The 23,730-nt window shown below is 43.8% G+C and overlaps 1 protein-coding gene across 2 annotated transcripts in view; it reads right to left on the bottom strand.

Annotated features, from left to right (window-relative positions):
- Nucleotides 1–23,730, bottom strand: part of ADAMTS17 (ADAM metallopeptidase with thrombospondin type 1 motif 17) — a 156,857-nt gene that overhangs the window by 80,180 nt on the left and 52,947 nt on the right. For both annotated transcript variants that reach the window (XM_074549183.1, XM_074549184.1), the window contains exons 8-9: nt 19,353–19,458; nt 624–764 (exon numbers count right to left, since the gene is read on the bottom strand). In XM_074549183.1, the coding sequence (XP_074405284.1) occupies nt 624–764; nt 19,353–19,458 (247 nt within the window). The remainder of the gene's footprint in view (nt 1–623; nt 765–19,352; nt 19,459–23,730) is intronic.

The following is a 23,730-nucleotide window of genomic DNA, read 5'->3' as shown; positions in this document are numbered from 1 at the left end:
ACTGTTTGTCAGAGAGCTGCACTGTAGGTTTAAGATTAGATCTGCAGAGTTCAGATAATTCCAGTGCTTCCTGCAGTTCATGAAATTTAACAAGCAGCAGGACAGAAATTCTTCCTGAAGAACTGAATATGATGAGCTGAAACATGGATGCAGTGGGAAAGAAGTTTATAGTGAACTATTTTAGACCAACATTCATTGAGGAGTGAGAAAACACATCAGAATAACCTCCAGGCAAAGTCAAGTTTGAATAAAATAAAAGTTATTTAATAATAAGAGAGTAAAAGCCACAGCATAAAGCTGCAGCACCTTTAAGCAGAGATTCCTGCAAGCCACCTACACACAGATCTCTGTCATTGCAAAATTGAAGGGCATTTTCTGTAAAAAAAAGGTGATATGGGATTTTTTAGAAGATGTTATCAGTACATTGACAACTGCACATAATTCATCTGCTTCTCTTCAATCCTCAGTTTCAAGGTGCTATTGCAAAGGAGACAGGTTCAAATTTGCATACCCCAATGACACACCTACACTTTTTTAAAAGGAACATTGTTAATACTTTCACTTTAAAGCAACAGAGTGGATTCTTGCCTGGTAGGATTTTTGACACTCAGCACAATCCTTACTTTAGGAAGTTTTCAAGGTCGTCTCGGCTGCAGGAAGACCAGGAAAGGTCACTTGGGTTCCTGCCCTTCACCCATTCTCCAGACATGATGTGAGACCTCCCAGCACAGGGCTGATGATCATCATCGTGGCTCATCCCCATGCTGTTGGATTAGAACAAGACAAGAGAAAAAACCTATCAAGGTATGATGTGGGTTTCTCATTCCCACTGCCCTCAGCAATGGCACTCTCAGGGATTAGCAGCTGGAGACAACAGGCTGCCCATACCACACACAATCAGCCATGCACTGCCCTGGGCACCTGTTCAATAAATGAACTAGAGGTTCTTTATTTTATCCATTGCCTTATTTTCACAAAGTATTTGGTATTTGTGTGTTTGAAACTTTTAAATGTGTTTCTTATGGACTTTCCTCCTAGGGTTTATGGACAGTGAACTTGAGGGTATCTGCTGGAATATTTAATGAAAATTTTGGATTGTATTGCCAAATCTAGTGGATAGGATCGCTACAATTACACTGAGAGAATGATCTAGAGATGAGCCTACTTTCTTCTTGCATCAGTGTGAATTTGGAATATACTGCTAGGAAACACATTTTTCTAAATTAGTGGTATTGTACAATCATCTAACTTTGAGGCTGATCCTTTGTTGAGTGGTGGGTTGGATCAGATGATCTCCAGTGGCCCTTCCAACCTAAATCAGGCTCTGACTCTGTCACAGCACTGTTTAGCCTGGAGCCTGAGGCAAAGCCAAGCCCCATTTCTGCAAACACTGTCCAAACAAGCACCAGGACTGCCCCATGCCCATCTCAGCAAGGACAGAATGGGATCTACTCAGCAAAACAAACCATCTAAACAAACAGCAGATTGAGTTGTATAAACACATAGAGGAATTAAAACACATTCAGTGAGGATTTCCAAAAGCACTCAGAAACAGAAATGCGTTACTTCAACCTCCATCCAACTTCCCCCTCAGGACCCTTCTGTCATCAGGGGAGTCTTCACCATTGGGCTGCTACAGCAGGTTCAGGTTCAGAATAAATCCCTGCTGCCACTACAGCAAGGTGAGACTCCTCTGCTGCAGGTAAAACTTTGTGAACAAGGAAAAAGGTGTGACCAAGGTCACCTGCTGCACTCAGTCCAACACTCAGCCCATCACAACAACCTGCCTGGCAGTGAAAGTGAGTTCAGGATTTTCCATCCTGCTTCAAAATGAACATTAAAACCCTTACCCAGAATTATACAGAGTAGTAACTCTTTGAAACAGTAACATTCCTCCTTCAATTCCAAAGTGAAATGGAAAACAACTTTCAGAAGAAAGGTGCCTTTTATGGCCAGTGTCACCTTCTAGCAAAACATCACCAATTTGGGGCTGAAAATACAGAACTCACGGGGTCTCCAGCTGGCTGGCTGGAGCAAGCCAGGAGCAGTCCCTTTAAATATGCACTGCTTAATCCATGCTATTTCCCTACAAATCTGAGGCTCCTGTTTGCTTTCTGACTGTGCTCTTGGCTTTGCTCCTCCCCAGTTGTGGGACTTGACTGTTCAGAGCCCAAACACGACATCCATTTCTAGTAGCAGTGAACCAAAACCCACTTCAGCACTTTGATAATTATGGCTTAGATTGAACCACCATCTCTGCTATTTTTAGCTTACAGTGAAGATTATATGGTGGAGTCTATTATTTTAGGTTTATCTCCAGGGACATTATTATTATTATTTCTAGCAAAACTACATTCAATGTAATTTTTAGACTCAGAAGTTCATAGTTATTCTTGTTTTTAAACCTTTGTGGTTTTTGAACACTGCAGAAACATTAACATCAAGCACATTTTGTTAGATGCACGCAGGAATAATCTAACAGTCTATTAGTAACTCTAACTTCAAAACAGTAAAGAGTGAAATTCCTGCTCCACTGAAGTGAATGGGAGTTTTGCCATTGACTTCAATGCAGCCTGGGTTTCACTCCAAATATTTTACCCATGTTGTTTCTACACAGAGAAAACTCCTCACATGCTAGGATGAAAGTTCCAGCAGTATTTGTCCAATGCAAATAAGCCCATCTAAAGATTATGTTCCTAAAAGTCAGGAAAGGAAGGGCTCAGCACCATGAAGTAAAGGATGTGAGCTTGTCAGGAACCTTCCAGAACAAAGTTTGCCCCAAAATGCCAGTGTGAAGGCTCGTGGGCATGCAGCAATCCTGATAACTTTTCCAAGGGAGACCAGGCAGGTTTCCAAGGTTTCTTGCAGCTTGTCTGCCTTGTGACTGCCACAGAGCTGACACTCAAAGCTGGGTCCTTTTTGGTTTATACTCTGTTTCTGTGGGATGGGATCTGGCAGCTTCCTGAATGGCCCCCTGGTTGCCACATCAGGTGTTCCATCTCAAAAGGCTGAAAACAAATCATCTTCCTGACTTTGCAAGTGCTTCAGGATCCCCGATTTTATCCCTTCCAGAAAAGTCTAGTGTTTAGTCTAGAGTTGTAAATATAAGAAACGCTTTAGCTTTCTGATTAGCTTCAATTATTTTTTGTCAAATATGTTGAAAGTGAGGTTTTGTAGGCAAAACCCAAGAATAGCACTTACTAATTAGTACATTCCTGTCCTTAACTTTATCTTAAACCTGATTTCATGGAAGATGTCTTGCCTAGGACAAATGCTGAGGCTGCCAGTGTTTACTCAGCTTTATTTCTCAGGGAATTTGAGGTAGATAAAAACTGTCCTCTATAAAGAACGAATCAGAACTCACACCTCAAGTTATTTACAGGCTTCTTCTGAAATTCATTCAATTCTTACATGTCTGAAAATCTACTCATTTCTGAATCGTTCCTGTTTTCCTAACAGAAATTCTTTTAAAAGTCACAAGCATAAAGGAATTGAGCCTGAAAGGAATACCTTTATTGGTATAAAGCAAAAGAGCTTTGCCAGTTTATATTAGTTTGGGATCTGGCCTCAAGGTACACAGGCAACCCCTCCTGGCCTCTCAGTGATGAGTTTCTGGTAGAATGAAACCAGCAACACCTTTGGAGCCTGTTTTAATTGGCAATGCAGAACTTTTCTCAGCATCTACTTTACCTTACAATGACTCACTTGAGAAAATGATTAAATGACCTGCAGGACTAAGGCATACCCTTGCATGCTAACACATTCTTTTCTGAAGTTCAAGGGTCTCTAGCTACATCAAAGGAACCAGGTTTTCCTAAACAAGCAGTAAATGCAATGCCATGCTGATTCTTTTCACTAATGAACAGTCCCCCTCCTTTAAACAGAAAGAAATGGGACAGAGCAGTGTGTGTTTGTACTAAACACCAGTGCAAACTGAATCAATAGTTTACATTTCATTTGTGACCATCTAATCTTACCTGCTATTCAGAATTCACATGGAATTAGAAGCAGGTAATCAGTCTCTTGCAATATTCTGTCTTTGGAAGTTCTATTCTTACATGAACTGATCTTGAACAAAGAGTTGATAAGAAAAGCTCTTAGATTAGAAGTAGCAATGTCAAAATGACACTGCAATGCCCTGCAAACCCACTGCCCTGTGTGCTCCCTGAGACATAAATGTCCATTTTATCAGAAGCCACAAACAGATGCTGCCTGTTACCCTTTACAAAGCCAGCAGAGCCATTATGGATGAGCAGGACTCAGTTTCCCTTTGTGCTGTTACCACCACAGTCACTGCTCCATCCCAACCCCACGGGAAACTTCAGCCTTTCAGTTCACCACATTCTCCTCCTCAAGACAATGAGATTCCACAAAGGCAAGCAAGGACAGCTCATTCTGTCAGCTCTTCAACTCCTTCCATTCAATGTTTGCTCAGAGTAGGCACCCTGGGACTCTGGTTTCACACTCCAGCTTCTTTCCTAATATAAATAACGCATTGCTCACCAGTCAAAGACACCATGGCCTCGCTGGAGGAGTCCTGCAGCACATTTACTGTGGCTCATCATGTGTGAGGCCAGACACAAGCTGACTGACCAGCGTGAGCCCTGACTGTTAACAGAATCACTGCAAGGCAAATCTGATCAGGAGTCACAGGGAGGCAGCAACAACAGATCTCTTTGATGCAGTTATTTTGGAGAGCAAGGCTTTAAAGTAGCACTGCTATGAATAAAAAATAGCATGCAGTCTCTGGGAGCTCTGGCCTCCCTGAAGCCTGTGCAGCAATCAGAACTGGGTCAGGATGCCAGAATTACACTCTGGGCCTGAGCTGGCCAATTTCTTGTGTAATTCTTTTAAGCTAAACTCAATTATCAGCCCTGTGTTTTCCCACAGCAATGCTGAACGAATGCACTTGCTTTGTTTGTTTGGGTCATTTGTGGAGTTTCTCCTCTAGACAGTTAATGTAACTAAACTGCTCTGTTTACCCTTGGTGTGTTTTCCAGTGTTTCCTGTTTTTCTTCACAAGTCTGAGCCAAAGAGCACCAAAGCCTATGGAAAGCCTCCCACCGCATCCAATGCACTGCTGCACCTCAATGTTCTTGAGGTCACATACACAAATCTTCACCAGAGCCACTATGACCCTCAATAGAAAACCCAAATCTGAGTTAGAGGATAATGCCAAGGGCTGGGAGAAACTGATTTAGGAGATGCTTGAAAAATCTGTTCAACAGCTGCAGCTCTGGCTGGTAAGAGACCACTGGACAAATCCCCAGGACTGTTTTCATCACTCTCCCTTAGCAGGGAGAGACGTGAAGCTGGGACAAGAGGGAAGTTTGATAGAAAATACCAGCAACAGCAGCACTTTCCTTCAGAAAAGGGGTAGCAACTAAAAGAAAGATATATGAAGAAAAGAAGCCTGGAAAAAAGACACACAGATGTGGCAATGCCATGAACTAAGACCACCTCCATCACCTCCCTCTGAAAGCCAAACCATTCCATTTGCCTGCAAATAACTCAGCGTGAGTCAAACACTGGATCACTTTAGAAACTCGTGGCTATCAAGGCTACCCAAGGTGTCCTGGCTGTCACCCCAGCTGTTTATTAAACATGCATGACAAACAATTGATTGCTCTCCACACAACTGCACTTACCTCAGTTCTCCAAAGGGCAGGGAGGATGTCCAGCTGCCAAGAAGGAAATGAGGACAGCAGGCTGTCTCTCACTCCCACAGACAGAAATCCAAAGGAGCCTTTGCAAAGAACCAACTCACAAAGAGCTGTAACTGTGTAAGTTCAGCAACACATTGAATAGGAAGAGCTCCTTGGGGCCAGCCCTGCAGAGCAGCATAGCCTCAGAGAATTGAGCAGAGCCCATAACAGCTGTATCCCAAATACAGGGGGGACAGGAAAAGGCAGAGATATCTCATGCTCTGAGTGAAAAGTTCAGTGGGACCACTAAGGTTTTTACATGTTTGGCTGATACTGGACTGCTGGGCAGCATGTTTTCTCTACCTGTAACATGCCTTACCCTGCAGATGTTCTCCTAAAGGCTTTGTTTCTGCAAGGGAACATTGCTATGGGCCAGGCAGTACCAGCCTTGCATGTCACCACTGACCTCAGAAGAGAATATGAGAGAAGTCATTCCCTGTGACCCAGCTTGCCATGACTCACCCACAAGTAATCCAGCATTAAATGCAGAGCCAGGACTAAGCACAAGATTTCTTTCTAAAGCCCACTGGAGAACAATAAATGCAAAAGGAGGGGAGACTGAACAACATCCTGGCAGAGTGGGAGAGGGAAGGGAGAAGGGGAGCTGTAATTTACCTGCCCTGGCATGTCAGGGTGGGCAGGATGACAGTGCCCCACAGCTATTTAGACATGCACAAATGCCATCTGTTTTTCCATATGAAGGACAAAATTCCTCCCCTTCCCACCTCCTATCAGGTCTCAGAAGGTTTGAGAAGAAAATCCCATCTCTGCAGTGCATCCAATGTCAAGCACAAAGGAAGATGCTGACATGGAAGGAGGTTACACAGGGTGTGGGCTGGCAGCTGAGAACATTAAACATGGCCACGAAACTCAAATCTAAGCAGAGGGTGCACACCAACAGCTCTTAGCAGCTCCAGCTAAGAGTTTGAACTCTTAGACAGCACCCCACATCATCCAGCCTGTGAGCTGTCCACTCCCAGATTGAGTTCAATGTTAGGAATTTTTATTAACATTTGAAATTGAAGCTGCATCACTGGAAAGATGCCTACTTCTGAACTGGTTCAACATGTTGAACATTTCAATATAAAATGTTGATCATCTTGCAAGTTAGGAGGTTTCCATCCAGTTGAGAATAAAGGCTTAACAGAGGAAGGAGTGAAGCAGGGGTGCTCATTTGAGCTGGAATTGTAATAGAAGCTGCAGGGCAAAGTGAGGACAGTAACTTTCAGAGGGTGACCCAGGAAGGTGATGCCTCTAAGAGAAGCAGAGATGGCCAGAGATGTCAGAGGGGGCCAAGGGAGGCTTGGAAAAACTAATAAATCCTGTGAAAATGCTGAGGTGAGCTGAGCTCTCACTGAGGGATGAGGCAAAGAAACATCTTGTGCAACCTTCTTATAAAACCAGAGGCCACTGAGGCCATTGGCTTAATGGGAAGCAGGTTTTTTCACCCTCTCCTTTTCAAACATGTAAACACTGTTTCTTAAATATGCTTTGACTATTCCAGAAACTGTCAGGAACACTTTGGGGAGCAGTGATGAAGAGAGGGAGATGATCCTACTTAAAGCATTTGAAGTAACTGAGGCTGGTCATTGTGTACACAGTGTTATCTAGAACAGGGGTGTTCAGGATGGGTTCTGTACTTTTGGGGCTTTTTTAATCAGGAAAGTCAACATTTAAAGGGAGCCATGACTACTGGACTCTTGTTTTCATAACCAAGTTTATGTCACTCTCCAATAATGAAGTAACCAGATATTTTATATGGTTATCTACTCATCAAGCAGCCAAGAAGTCAACAACAGCGAGTGAGAACACACGAACGCCTATGGTGAATAACAGTGTGGAAAGCTGTGGTTTATTCAGCTGCATGACAGATCCAGCCCTTTATGATATGGTTTTCATTTAAAAAGAATTAGCTCTTTTGCCTTGGAATCTGGAAGGCAGCAAAGTACAAGCTTGTGCTGCAAGGGACAGAGAGCACATGAGAGTGACAGGGCAGGGACAGAAAGCACACGAGTGACATAGCAGGCACACTCACTGTGGCCTTGCACTCAAAGCTCACTGGTATAAACACCAGACCTTTACAGGGTTTGACTGAAGCCTGACCAAGGCCATGAAGAACAGGGTGAATTACCTTAGGATCCTGTCCCCATCAACACCCCATGCTCACATTGATTCCTTTCTCCAGCAGACATTTGCTCATGGGATTCTCTCTGAGCAGCCCTTGCTGTTTCACCGTGGGTGTCTCACAGCAGGACAGGCACTGCCTGATGCACTCCAGCACCTTTGGTGGGATGAAGGAATCCAGCTGCAAAGCAACTGAACATCCACCATTCCAAGGGCCTCCCTCCTTTCTAGGATGTGGCCACTGCATATCAACCTTTTCCTGAAAAAAGCCTCACAGTTTCTTCTAAGAGCCTGGCAGGTTCTGAGGGAACAGGGGCAGAAAAAGGAGTGCTCCACCAAATACAAAGTCCTACAAAATGCTAAAGTTGATCAATATATATAAAAATAAATTTGGCAGAAACTCAGCATTGCAGAGGTAGCATTACCTTGGGAAAACACCTTTCTGCCTTCTGATGTCAATACTCCCCCCTTTCCCAGATCCATTTAGCATCTTACACGAATCTTTCCTCCTTCCTTAAAGTACTATCCCATCTCCATGCAGGCATCCAACCACATGCTGAGCATTTCTACACCCTCACACATTCTTTCATACCTGCCAACAACACACAGCAGATTTCTGACACAACAGCACCAGTAGGAGTCAAGGGTTGCTTTAGTTCCTTCAGTCAATCCCTGTTGAGGAGCTGAATATAAATATATCCAAAAGCACTCACTGTACAACATGGATCAGTGACTCTCTGTGGGAATCACTTGTCTCACACTGGCTGTTTGTCATGATCACAGCTGAGCTGTGACCCTCAAGTAAGAATAAATTTATCTGAGGATGCCTCCACGAAAATGTTTGCACTAAGCTGTTTCCTTGCCCTCCAAGTGATTAAATCCACTTCTTGTACATACAAAATTCTTTCTTTCTCACTTACTTCAATCTGGTTTCAGAACAGAGAGAAGTTTTGCAGAAGGAGCACAAAGACTATGAATGAAGCAGTGGTGGGCAGAGAAGGACTGCTCACTGCACAGAGGCTGCTGTGCTCCATCTGTAGCTCCTTGGTTTTGGAAAGCACCCCGGGGCACAGCAGAAGGAACAAGCTGAAGGGTAACAAGCTGCTTGCTTTCAGCACTGCCTGAAGTGGGTGAGAACGAGTCCTCCCGAAAATGTGACATGCATTTCCTCAGAAGATGAAAAGGGAAAATAAATTGTAGGGTGGAAAAAAAGACCAAACCCTGGGATAGCTGGGTGGGATTTCCCACCCACAAGGGAAGAGAGACAAAAGCTCAGTGAGCACTGACAGCCCTGTCACTCAGAGTGTCAGAAACCCCAGGGGAGGCTCTGTGTGCAATCACTTTTCCAAAACTCCTGTGAAACCACTGAAAGCCTCCAGTCAACTGCAGTAAATGACCGAGTGCCAAACCTGAATGCAGAGCTGCAACACAAGACACCCTTCACAGAGAAGCAAGGAGAGGGCAGAGATGGTGCGGAATATTTGCCAAGTACGTGCAACGCGAGTAGCCCAGATGTCCCACGCTCTGCCCCGTCAGGAAGCCACCCCCAGGCAGGGCTGGGGAAGTGGGACAGCCTGGGGAATGCACCGGAGGAGTCAGGAATGCTGGCTGCCTGCCCCACACTGGGAGATGAATTCTCCATCCCTGGAGGTGGGAAGGAGGAGATGGCCAACATCAAAAGGCAACAAGGTGTGAAGTAAATGCAATATATAAATTCTACCAGCATCAGTGTTTTGCAGGGCCCAGACAGGGTAGTGGGTATGTGTTTGATGGCTCTCAGAGCAGCAGAAGTCCTTTTCACAGAAATATTTTTCATCCTCTCTCTTGGTCCACAATGTCAATCACTGTGGGCTTGCAGATTCAGTGCAAGAAGAAATCCATCCTTATGTGACCCTCCTGCACTGATCCACCAACACAACAGGTAACTGCAGTGGGCAGTAACAAACCTCTGGGCTCTTTTGCTTCCAAACATGAGGAAAAACCCACCAGAACTTTTTTTTTAAGGAAAAAAGCTACACAGGAAACAAATAATCCAATTCTAAAATTTTGTTTCCAATAGTGGCACTCCCATACACCACCTCCCTAATCTCCTGGGATTTTTCATAATGGTTCAGATGGCAACATAATTTATAATAGCAGAACCACCTGGCCTTGGCTCTTTGTAAATGATTGCAGAAGTTCAGCAAGTTATCTCAGTTTCACTCCTTTTATCAGCAGGGAGAGACTCAATATCCAACAGGAATGTTGCAAATTATGGCTTGGTATCAAAGCAATTTAGCAATGATATGTTCAGAGCAATACTGAGTGAAATTCTTTGGGTAGTGGGTGTGCCTGGCTGCCTACAAACCTCAGGCCATCAAGTCAAGTTTGCTTCCATATTGTCTAAGGAAACAACATGAGGAAAGTAAAAAGTGACTTGAAAAGACACTCTCGCTTTGAGTAACTTTGGCTTGAACATGTTAATATGAAGACAACTTACAGAGAAAGAAAAAAGTCTGTTATTTTTATGAGAAGATACTGTTTTAGAGGGTCCCTAGCTGGTAAGAGGTGATGGGTGTGTGTCATTTAACTGCTGACAGCTTTCTGCAAATGGGTATGAGCTTTTCTCACGTTGTTCTGTTCATTGTGCTCAGAGAGGCTCCTGCAATCACACATTTGGCAAACCTGGTGAAGTTACTTCAACACACACCATAAACAGCTCAGAAGGAGTGCAGGTATGGAAGGTGGTACCTAACATTTAAAAAGAAAATATGAATACATTTTCCTAAGCAAACAAGTTGGCTTTTTCTTTGATTGGAGAAAGCCCTCAGATCACATCTGAATTAGTACTGGAAATGTGTCAATAACAGTGAAATAATGGAGAAAGAGATAAAATAAACACACAGTGGAGGTGATACTTTAAATGAAGTGGTGCTTGTGCACACAGGCAGGAAAGCTGAGGGCAAAGTTATTATAATGCTCCTGTGGGAAAATCCAGATTGCAGCATTTCTTTAAAGCTACTAAATGCAGACAATCTGCACTTTTATCAAAATTTGACCACTTCTGACCATGGTGACTCATGACGGGTAGTAGGGAAGAGTTCGGTGTTCTTGGACTAAATCTGCCCCACGTTACACAGCAAGCAGCTTTACTTGAGATAAAGGAGGAGCCAGACAGGAAAGAATTCACCCACTGAAAAGTGCTGCTGGTTGTGTTTTCAGGAGGAAGAAAGGAAGCTGTGTTTTTCCTGAGAAGGAAAGACACTTTCCCTAAGTACAGAAACTACCTGGACCAAGCAGCACAAACTGTTTCTAGGGAGCATTTCTTTATCCTGCAGCCTAGTTTTCCAGTGTGCAATTAAAATGAATATTTAACAGCCAGATTAGAAATCTGCCACTTCATTAGCTGTCTCCAGAGTGATGCTGGCAAACAGCAGGGCGGGAGAAAAGGAGCCCAGCAGGGAGCAGGAAGAGTCAGGCAGGATCTGGACTGTCACTGACAGGTGAGAAACAGCTACCACAGGGTGGACATGAGAAACTTCTGACAGGTCAAACTGTCCCAAATGTGGATAAGATGAGGTGTATAAGATGAGTGTCTCAATGGGCTTTGGAGCACAGAAAGACGGTACAGTGAAAAATACTCATTTTTAAGGCCCTGAGCTAATTAGAGCCCAGCAGGAGGGAAACTTTTCAAGCAACTGAGAGCAAATCATTATGATCAGATTCCTCTGGCTTAGATTTGCTTTACCTAAGGAAAAACAAAAGCAGAAAACTGTGGTCTATTCTCCTCTTTTTTATGGAAACTGGGGTTCAAATAAAGATGTAGACAACAAACTCCCTGCTGGGCTGGATCCAGCAATGGAAACAGGCCTGGCATCTGATGTAGGGAGGATTTTGCAAATGAGAACAAAGCAGGCCTGTTTACTTCATTTCTGCAGTAAACTCTTTTTTGCTGAATTTTATTTCCCAACACAACTGTTGGCCAAGAGGCAGCCAACCCTGTTCCATCCCAGCACAGCCTTCCACTGACGTAACAGCTAAAGGGAACCACATTTTTAGAGGCAACAACATTTCCACAGGCATTGCTGCTGCTGCTGCTGACTTATTACCAAAGGCTTTTCCAAGTGACAGGCTGGGATTTATCACCTTCCCCAGCTCGGGAAGTCATTTTCACCTGGAACCTGTTGAACTCAGCAGGCCAGGCAGACAGCACGGGTTACAGGCTATTGGAACCCAACTGCTAGTGGAAAAGTAAATATTTCATCTAGATCACTGCCCTTGTATAAAAACAAATTATTATTTGGTAAATGGCACTTACAAACCTAATATTTCCTGTGCTGGTGTGCAGTGGGAGGCTGCACAATGGGGACTTGTGCTGTCCCCATGTTTTGGGTCACTGGGTGCACCAGGCTGCTGCCAGCAAAGCCAGTGGAGTATGAAACCAGAACCCTCGTGGCAGGAAGCAGATGCAAGGTTTGCCAAATCATTACGGCCCAGCTACTTAACACAGGCCTGGCTTACTCAGCAGAGTAAGCCTTCAAAAGAAAGGCAGAGCTGGCAAAGCTACAAAGCTATTGATTAAACAAAAATTGTGCTTCTAAATGGCTGTCGTTCGCCTGTTTGCTGCAGTTTTATTATGTTAAGTAAAGCTGTACAAGATGCTCAAAAACAAAGAAATTAGAGGGGCTGCAAGGGAATGTTGCTTCCCTAGGGATTACACAGAGATCTTCCACAAAGCAGCGAGAAACCCTTGCCCAGAACTAATGTTTGCCACAAGAGTGCAGAAAGCAACGCGGCGTGGAGATTCCCACGCCCAGTTCCAATGTTATTACATTCCAGTACTGTAAATAAACTACCAAATTTCAATGGTGCAAAGGTGAAACAGATAATCATGATAGAGGGAAGGTACCCTGCCACTGTGCCTGGATTAGCAAGTTCAGTAAATGCACCTGGAAATATCTTGCATCTTTACCTAAAACTAAACAAACATACCCAAACTGAAGTCTACCCAGAGCACAATACTACCAAACCTCTCCATTTATCCTCCCCAGTATTCTTTTTTCTCGGTGTGATTTTTGTGCTTAATTTTCTTATATTTTTTTTATTTTTCTCTGTGTGATCCCACTGCCATTGCAAAAACAACCTGCCCAGACAAGGTCAATACCACAGGGATCTGCTGTTTCTGGCACTTGCTCAGGTGTCCTGTACTGCCTTACAGTGGGCCAACACACTTTCTGTTCAGTGCTGCTCCACCACTGCCTCCTCCCCAGGTTAAATCATCCACACTGGCAGAAGTCTCCACTGATTGTTTTTAAAATATGTTTAAACCTGTCTTTGATCTCTGCTTCCTTTTGACTAAGGACATGGTTTTCAGAAAGTTATTATCAAGTTACTAAGGTACATCATAATAATTTGTTTTATCTAAAACAGATCCCTCAGTGTGTTACCAGAAGTGGAAGAAGCATCTCCTGAAATGTTAGGATATACCTATTCTCTCTGTGAACCAGAAGCTGTTATTAAATAACTGCTTTGCTTAGATCATACCACTCTGGTGTACAGCACACAGGATGAAATAGGCAGTGTTCCATTAGGTCCTCTGGAGTTGTACAGAGAAGGGCAACTTAACTGTGAAAATGTGCTTGCAATTATCTGTGGAAGAAGAATGAAACCTGGGAGGAGGGGAGCACGAAAAGGGAGCCTGGGAACGGGGAGAGAGAGACATTCCTCAACAGATTTACAACACAAATGGTAGAAAATAAAATTAGCAACTCCAGGGTGGGTACAGACTGCTGCCAGCATTTCTGGCCAGCCCCAGGGTATGTCTACACAGCAGCCAGACCCTCCCAGTACTCCTGAGACTGCAGGATACTGGAACAGCCACATCCTCCTGGGAGGTTTCAAGGGGGATTCTGGCCCCAGGAGAACAGAGCTGGGGCAGGCACTGCCTGAATGCAACTCCCCAGCTACTCAGGAAGTTCTGGTGCAGCAGAGTCAGTAATACCTGAGCTTGCAAAAATAAAGTCTGCATGGGATTGTCTCTGGCTCCAGTGCTCCTTGGGATCCAACTGACCTTGATTTTCCACCACTCCAAATGCAGAGATGTGGGTTCTGACACACAGCATGGTCAGAAGGGCCACACAGGCTTTATGAAGGCACCAAGGGCACCACAGCTCCCCAACACAAGGCAGGATCTGCACCCAAACTGCCAACAGTGCCACTGCACAGGTTTGTCCAGCCACTGGACAGATCCTGGCAGCCACAGGCTGCATCCCTGAGCACAGCTGGGTGCTACCCTACAGACACACAGCATGGGCAGCTCTTTGCAAAAGCTCTCTCATAGTAAAATAATAATTCACATGAGTGAATAAGATGCCTGTGGGCATGTGTTTAAGTAAAGGCTTTAACTACATGCTGAAATCCTACCCTGTGAATAGGAGTTTGACCTCATTTGCAGTACAGAGGGAGCAGAGTTATAACTGAAGTTGTCTGGATAACCCTGAAACTGAGACTTTGGTGCTTCTGCATGTTTGATTCTACAATTTAAGTAACATTGGTTTTCATGCCTTTTGGGAGGTATGAAATAACTGGGGACACATCAGTGTACTTCTGCAACAGCAACAAAGAGAAAATGTTCCACAGAAATTCAGGTCAGGCAGAACCTGCCTGATAAATGTGAGACTAACTCAGAGAAACACAGAAAAGAAAAAGAAGCCCAGGTGAGAGACTATTTTAAAAGACAGGGTTAATGTTTAAAATCAGCCAGGACAGAAACTACACTCAGCTACCTCCACTGGTAGAACCCTGAGCTCAAGGGTTAGACTGTGCTGAGCTGCTCTGAAAAACACAGAGGGTTGTTGGCATTTTTTCTTTCAAAACAGCTTCTCAGCTTCCACATCCTGCACCTAAATGTTATAACCGCAGGATAAAAGGAGAGAATTTTTAGCAGAGGTCCCTCCATTTCTCCATGGCTTCCAGAAGCACTGCCTTTGCCCCAGCACCACGATTTGGCTGTCTGGCTCCAATGCTGCTCTGACTGGAATGGCAGGACAGGCTGATCCAGAAGGAGGTTTCTATCAGCACAGTGTGCACTCTGCAGCATCACCTGTCTGCACAGATCCGTCACATTTACTGGGGTGGTCCTCAGCTTCCACATGAAACTTCTCATTTTTAAAATGCATTATGACCAATTTTTTATAAACTGTGGGGCAGGGGAGAAGGAGGGCAATTTCCTGCTTGGTTCTCAGGCATCCTGACTAGCTGCACCACAGGGACTGGCTTTGCTGGTGTAAATTGTTACAGGGCATCACTGTGCACCTCTGGGATCTGCTCAGGGACACTCCTCAGCCTGCAATGTTTCACATTCTGGCACATCTGCATCAATCTCTGTTGGGTGCAGAGCTACACTGACCAGGGAGGCCAATGTTATTCACAAGTCCATCAGCACAAATACAGCCCAGAGGGAACAGCCAGAGTGCTTCTCCCTCACCTGCAACACCACCATGCCTGAGACACCACAAAGGCAGCAAAGAATTACGCACTCTGAAGTAATTTTACCCAAGCTACAGCTATCAATACTAACATCTAAAGCAAATAAGCACACTGGAGAGAAACCTGCTGGTTCCAAACCCTTCTCTTTGTCTGATTCCAAGCCCTGAGCTGTTTGGTTTGTGCATTATGGGCTTTTACCTTTGGACTGGTTTTTGTCCTCATCTGTTTCAGCTTCAAGTTTGAGGCCGTGTGGTTTCAGGCTGTTGGCAGGAGGCAGCTCCTTGCTTATTGTCAGTTGATTTTAATCCCCTTTCCTAAGGGCATCTGCCCCAGCGTGGCTCCCAGCCACAGCACCTCGGGCCATCCTCTCCCCATCCAGGCAGTGCCAGGTTCCTCTGGCTCATCAATGGGAATCTTCCCTCCTCACCCAGGCCTGCCCCTGTCCCACAACAGGAAAGCTGAGGCTGTTGAAAGAAACAGCAATGGCAACAAAGCTGGCATTGTTGTCCTGAAAACCCCCTGGCTGCACGGATACAGGCATGAATCCCAGCTTTTGTTTCCAAAAACTTGTTTGACTTTTTCTTTGGAGAAGGACTTAAAAATGGTAACAAAGTCACTGCTGTAGGCAAAGAGTGAAGTAGGAGGTGGGGAAGTGGCCCTATTTTCCTCCAAGTCGGTTGTTCAGGGTGGTCTTTGGGGTGTGAATCTCAGACCAGGCTCACGCTGGTGCAGTTCATGGAGGGGAGGCAGAGGGAGGCACCAGTCAGGACCCTGGTGACAAAAGCAGGGCATGTTTCGGCTTTTACTGATGGACTTGCCCTGAAAATCTGAGGAAAGATGAGTGTAAGAAATGTTCATTGTTCATATGATGTTTATAATATGAAGATCTCAGACTGGTACATTTTAAGACTTCAGTGACCACTGTGATCTCTGGGTCAGGTGTAGATCAGGACCCCATCCAGCAAACCCTAGATAAAATCCAACAAGCCCTGGTTACACTCAAGTGTGCTGTTTTAGAAGACATCACTGCTGACCCAGCTGACTGAAGGAACAAGGCTTGCTGGGGGTCCTGTCTTGTGTGGGAAGAAGTTTATGATTTGCAGCCTCAATACACGTTCACTGGGCTCCCTGCCTGTCACCTTTTTGTAACAGCAAGACTCTTCTCCTGGGTCCTTTGTAGCAAAAATTGTATTTAAATACAGATGGATGTTCCATTTGTGTCTATGGACCAAAACTACCAGTACAGACTTGGAGATTTAAACACAAAAGTCACATCCCTCACCCCATCATCAAGCAACAACTCCACAGGTTAAATCTAAACATGAACTTCCATCCTTCAACTTCCATAGGATCTATTTCATCCTAATGGACCTATTTAATGGTGTCTCCATGTTTTCACAGTGCAGCTGTCCGGAATAGTGTTTTTTGCAGTCAGTCCAAATGACATTAGTGGCAGATTAGGAATCTGACACATCAATTAGTAATCCATTCACTTTTTCCAAAGTCCACATCAGAAACTATCTGTGAATGCCAAATTGGGCTTGTGATCTCCACAGACATTTGTTAGTCTTAAGGAAAGAATAATAAATCTCAGCTTTTCTACACTCATAAGGAAATCAGACTTCAATAAAGCTCAAAATTATGGCTTTCCAAAATTTATATTTTTGCCAATATGGATGTAAGTTTTGATTGGATTTTATTTTAAATTAAGAAACTTACACCTAGTTTTCCTTGGTTTTCATTTTCAAAGCTCATGTCAGCTTCTTTGTGTTCATGTCTGCAATAGGTTTCCTTACATTTCACTCAAAAACTAAAGTCTGCAAAGAATTCTTCTATTTGCACAAGATGTGGTGAAACAGGACTGCTCAGAGCATCCTATTGCAGGTCAACACCAGAAGAATAAGGCCTGACACCTTGTAAGGTCAATGAAAGGATTGCTGTTGGCCTGCAGAAGACACCAGACAACAGGTCAGAGGTTGAAATGAGCAGCCAGGCCCCTGGTGGGTGACAGCACAGAGGGATGATTTTGTTGTTCAGGTTGGGGGGTGACAGACCTGGCATTTCCCCCCTCTCTTTTGATTTGGGGGTTGATTAGGCTGCTGGTGGCAAGGCAGAGGGGGCAGAAGGGTTTGCCCCAATGTGTGACAGAGAATTGCAGCTCCTTGTGGAGTGAGATAACCTGGAACATGTCCCCAAACACCTGTGGCAGCAAAATCCTCCCAACAGCTTCTACAACCTTCAGGTGGAGCCCTCCTGGCTCCTGTGCCCTCCCAGAGCCACATTACCCCCAAGCCTTGGGTCCCCAAACTGGCCCTTGCAGCCCCCACTCCCCTCCAGTACTCCTGAAATAGTTCTCCAAGATGAAGGCAAAGAAAGAAAACCAGCAGAGGAAAGAGACATTGTGGTCTTACCACCAAAACTGCCCTCGGAAAAGAAAATGGAGCTGGCAATTTTCTGCACAGATGGAGAGCTGTATCTGAAAGCATTACATCCCCTATTTATGATGGGGATTTTTTTGCAAGGCATTATTAGAAGGAAGCTTGTCAGCTCTGCTGAGAAACTTGGCAAACACCAGGGCAGACCAGTCTCACTCTTTCACACAGCTGGATTTTCTGCAGCTCAAGTATTTTTCCCTCTTGCTCTTGGCCCATCCAAAGATGAGTGCTGAATTTCCCTTAGCATTACCCACAGGTTAATTTGTTATTAAGTTTAGGCTCAGTTTAACATCTTGGCATGCAATCTAAATAAAACCAAAACCAAATGTCCTTCATTTCTGCTGAAACCACCCTCGGTTTGGCTCAGCTGCCTTTGGTGTCACTGGAGGGTGAACAGGAGATTCATTTTTGGTAGGTAACCTAAATATCCTCCATGCAACTTTAAAATACATTGCCATAAAGTAATTATTTGTCATGGAATGAGATTGGCCAGAACCTGAACACGCTCCATTGGCTCTGACTTAGCTGTGAAATACTTCTTACTGCAGAAAGGAAGATACACCAGACACGTGAGCTGCAGGAAGGGTGCAGAAAAACCTCAGGCACAACTTCTCACTGCAGGAACAAAGCTGGGATTTCCCACCTTACATCCAGAGAGGCTGAAGGAAAGAGTCCTTGAAAACCCCCCCAGGCACAGTCCTGCCCCCTGAATAACTTTGTTCCTGGCCCAATTCTGTACCTTCCACAGCCCAACTGTGACACTGCAACCAGATTGATGTCAATGGAAAGGGGAAAAAGCTCATCAGTGTTGTAAGTGCAGTGACATTGGCCCTGGAGAGCAGGGATTGTGGAGCTGACCTTTGGTTAACTCCTTCTCTGCACTAACAGCATGCAGCTGACTCTCCCAGTCAATTCTGTTTTCTTCTGCCCATGGGATATTTATAGGCAGCTTTAAAGAGTCTCCAAAGTCACCTGCAGAAAGTACCCAGTAGTCTCATTCTTCAAATTGCTGCCTGACCAGGACTTGTCACGTTCTTTCCTGCTTTTTCCAGTGTGTTCAAAGTGCCTTACTTAGGTGTGATTGAGCTGATAAATCAAGTTATAGGAATTCTTTCTGTTGATCAAATAATTCTGCTTAAGGGCATTTCCAAAATACTGATGTTTACCATTTCAGTCAAAGCAGATTACTTCACATGCAGAGATGAAACCATTACCAAACTATTTAACTATTAAAGCCCTTGACAGAGACACCTGAACTTCAGAGAAAACTTAGCAAGTTCAAAGATTCTGAGAATCATGTTGGTTTTGTGGACCTACTCTACACAGTAAAGGAAATCCGAATTTGTCTCTATTACTGTCAATCATTTAAGAGATTGAGGCCTCTTTGTGCTACCCAGAATCAGAACAGAGAGCTGAAAACGGGGGAAGAACAGCTAGAAAGATTTCTGTGTACTAAAATGGGTATTTACATAAGCATCCTGAAAATTAGGTTATGTATCAATGTGCTACATTTATGAAATCATAACAAACACACCACTCTAGTAATTGCACTTGTCTGGCTTTAAATAAAAGTACCCTGCAGTGGCAAAAGAAAAGAAGGAAACAGAAGACAAGTTCTTACTTGTGCCCAAGTTCATGCGCAATTGTGAACGCCAGATTGAGACCGTTGTCTTCAGCAAGAACACATTTTCTCTTGGCACTGCAGACACCTCCTAGGTAAGCAATTCCTGCAACAGAAACACAGAGAATGTTCCCATCAGAACCAGTGAAACAGCTCATTCATTTAAACCATACAGCAGTAACAAGCAAAGTGACCAAAAATGCAACCAGAATGAAAAACATTAGAGCAGTTTCCATACAAGATCATCTGAGCAGTTTCTTCCTCACCCTAGTGAAGAATCAGTCCAGAGTTTTGTCAGACAGGAAATAAGTAAAACACACTCACCTCCACTGCTTTTGTTGGAAAGTATATTTAACTGTCTCAAAGATAATTTCACTGACCCAAAAATTCATCTAAACATGTCTACTAATACCCTCTACTACAGCATTAGAAGATGCAGTGAAGGAGCCTGAACAAGCATTTAAATGAAGTTCTGATTTTCAGAATGAAGTCAGACAGCAGGAATAAAACAATAAAGCAGAGACTCTGAAAAGATCTTACATTCTCCCTTCTTTCCACGCTCAAAAGCAAGCGAGAGTGTCAGAGCCAGGAGAGCTGGCAAAGCACTGCTGGTGAGTCACAAAGCCAATGTAGGTGGCACAAGTCTCCTATTACTGAGTGGAATTTAGGATTTGATCCATGCACAGTATTCTCCTGTTTGTGTGGGCACCACGAATGGTTTGAGGCTGAGGCCAAAAAGGAATTCAAAAGTTATGGCATGGAACCTCTGCTGTGGAAAAACAATAGTCCTCATGTGCCCTTCCTGCAGCCAGAGTGGCCCCTGCTGACAGTGCCACTGCAGCTGGGAATGCTGTGCTGGCACCTCAGGGTGCCCCAGTGCACATCTCTGCTTTTATCTGTATTTAGCAGCACTCAAGGAATCTACTTCCTCACTGCAGGGCTGGTTCCATGGAGGGGTGCCTGGATGGAGCTGCCTTTAAGGAGCAGACCATGACCATGCAATGGAGCCAGGATCTCTCTGGTTTCCTTTTTTTTCTTTTCTTCTCAGAGCTGACAAAGCTGTGTTTATCAGGGTGCAAATGTAAAACTTTAGACCTGGAAGAAGTCCAGCTCTGTTTTTATGAGATTTGACAACAACAAGGATGTGGGTATTAGTTGCCAGGGGTGTTCTGGATGGAATGAAGGGATGGGCAACAGCCTTTTACTTCAGCACTTGCAGAGAAGAGTGAAGGCAGAAATCAGGCACTTACACTTGCTTACTTTAAAAATGCTGACTGTGAAAGGGCAGATTCATACCACAAACAAAAAAATGAGATCAAGATTTAATCTTTTAAATCAAGGGCCTAAAAGGCTGGATTTCAGCACTCTTCTTGGCCTGACTCGATTCTTACATGCAGAATAGTCCAAAGGACATCAAGGAGTTGCTCAGAACAGACTTCTTTGGGAAAGATTTTTGAGATTGCAAGCTCAGTCCACACACCTGGTAGCCCAATGAATGTGCCCCTTTTTGGTTAAAGGGAAGCCAAAACCAAGTATTTGAATCAGCTGAAAGACACCTTTACTGAATAGGGAGAGATATTTTGGTTCCCTTTCAGCAGTTTTATGCAGAAATGACAGAGCAGGACTTTTACCAAAAGTGTTTTATTCCTTCTACTAAACCTGATTATTCCACCTCTATCTTCCACCCACCTGTGCCAATATCTCTCAGTTGTGTCTGACACATGAGGTTTTAACTGAGGAGCAACAATTGCATTTCAGCTCAATCAGGCAAGTCAGTTTTGCTTGAAATTATTCATGCTAAATTCCTTCTGAGAGATTTTATAAAATGAGGCCGGGTCTGTGTTTGCCATCATGGAGATAGAAGGGGGCAACATTCCTATTTTTGAGAGGTGTGGTGTAGCAGAACAGTCTAGAATTCTGCCAATATATTTAAATATGTTAAATACCAATTAAAATGTCAAATAAATTATACCAAATAGTAATTCTTCTGAAGTCTTTGTTTAGTGGCTCTAATCCCCACTGAACCTGGCAATGCATATCCACATTATTATTTTGGCTTTTGCTCTGTGCTAAAACCCTCATTATTCAAAGGTGGAAAAGTAATGATTAAGGACTTGTACATCCACCAGTGGTCAAAGAAGTAGTGACTGTGGCTCAGTTACAGACTCTTAGTCATCTATTTTTATAAGCTATTTTCAGTGCTTAATGTGAATCCTGTGTGGCCATTTTATAATATCTGCAATGATCAATTTTAAAATGTAGCCATTTAAAATTAGTTTATTATTATAAAAATGGACTGGGCAGAGAAACTCATAATCCTGGAAGAGCAGAAACCTTTGGAGTACATGGAATGAACTCAGTGAGAAGTCCAGCTCATGAACTGCTGAGTGCTTATTAATAAGAGTCATTCTGGAACAGCAAGCCAGTTATAACAAATTGGTATCACATTTTAAGCCTGAAAAAGCTTGCTTTAAAAACGTTTTTGAAATCTATTTTTTCTATCAAACTATTTCCTAAGACTATAATTTTCCTTTGGACCAATACATTTGAGCATGAATTCCTCTCATCAGAATATCAACAGCAAATAAATTATTGATCTGCAAACATACTCCAGATCTTTAGTAAATCTGACTGAACCATTGACATAAATGCAACTTTTTTGTAAGTCAGTCCAATGATCCACATAACTGATATGCAGAGAAAAACACACCTTTAACCAACAACAATAGCAGCACAATGCCTTGGTAGCTGCATTAACATGATTTATGTCTTCATTGGGATGAATGGAAACTGTTGTTTGCCTCTTAAATTTCCAGATTTTTATCTGAGCCTTTCAAGTCTGCAGAACTGGAATAAAAACTTCACAAATTCTGACATGTTTGTGAAAATCCTGGCGTGCCATGGTTCTACCAGGCTGGGAATAATATAAGAGGAAATGCTTTTATTTGGTAATTTTGCTTCTGGCCCTGTCTGTGAGACAGGTGTGTGCGTGTGAAGACGAAAAAGAAGGAAGGAAGCTGAACTGGAATTTTTGTCTTTTATTTTTTAAGAAAGCCCCACACTTCTCATGTGCCTCTGCAAATGTAGAGATAGTGACTTTCTTTGGGGGAAAATGTCCTTATCTTTCAGATATGCTCCCAGCAATTGCCACAAATCTATTTTTAATATACAAAAGAGGTCAAGCAGGAGCATCAGTGGAAGAAGGAAAGGAAAGCCAATTACTATTTTTACTATCACCAAGCACGAGGGTTTTTTCCTTTCTCTCCTGAGAAATTACATAATTACAGCCCATAACTTCTGTGCTTGGGCTTGGACACACAGAGCTATCTGCACTTCCACAGCAAAGCCTGGGACACAGGCAACTGTGTAAACTCACATTTATCCAAAAACTTGTCATACATAAACAGTTTGCAGCTGTTGGCCCTGCTGCCAGCTCTGAGCCCTGCACCAGCAGTATCTCCAAGGGGAATGATCCCATCTCTCCCCAGCCCAGCGAGGCATGAGGACATTACACACTTGCATGGCCAAAGCTGGGAGAAGACAAGTCCTGGTGTGTGGGTTCCCATTTTGTCCTACTCCAAACACCTGAGGCTCCCTCCTGATGGCTCTGGAGTATTCACTCAGCAAGTGGTTTGTCCAGGTACTCCAGCTTTCAACTCTCTAATGTCTTGTTTTCATTGCACTCCTAATACTTTAATCTCTTCTTTTGCCAAACACCTCTGGATACAGAACTTTTACTTGATTAAAACTTGGCTGGCTCTCCTCCTGCTCAATGTATTTGCTGTTGGGAAGGGAGCCAAACTCCCAGTCCTGAAGTCTGCTTGGCACAGACAGAGACTCCCTGCACATCCACATGCTCAGAGCAAAGCTCCCATTCCCCATCATTACTAGTTTGGTGTTGAGCTGATGTTTTTCTCATCCTCCCAAGATTTTCAATTTGTGCAGCTCACACATTGCCATCAATTACATTCCTGTAGCCTCTCTTAACATCCTACAGGAGTAAAATCAGGAAACCCTGAGGTGATTCATGCTCTGCCTTTCCACTCAATGGCAATGATATGTTTGACAGAGATGCCCTGCCTGTATTTACACATCAAGTCAGTCACCAAGGGAATCTTTCAGTGCTTGTGATACTTAAAATGAAAAATACTTCTCCCTTTCTATAAAGCCTACATAGAAGAGGTTCCAAAATTTAAGAAACATTAAAGAAGAAACCCACTAAACTGCCTCCAAGATAGGTACTTACACTGTTCTACAGCTGAATAAACACAGGTCTCAAGAGCCAGCAGTATCCAGGTGAAAAAGAACTGTATCCATGGAAGGGCCCTCTCCAGCACATACAACACAGACAGGCTGAGGCTGTCACCACTGAGCCTCC

Source organism: Zonotrichia albicollis, chromosome 11 (assembly GCF_047830755.1).
Source record: "Zonotrichia albicollis isolate bZonAlb1 chromosome 11, bZonAlb1.hap1, whole genome shotgun sequence".
NCBI lineage: Eukaryota > Metazoa > Chordata > Aves > Passeriformes > Passerellidae > Zonotrichia > Zonotrichia albicollis.
This window is presented reverse-complemented; position numbering and strand designations above follow the sequence as displayed.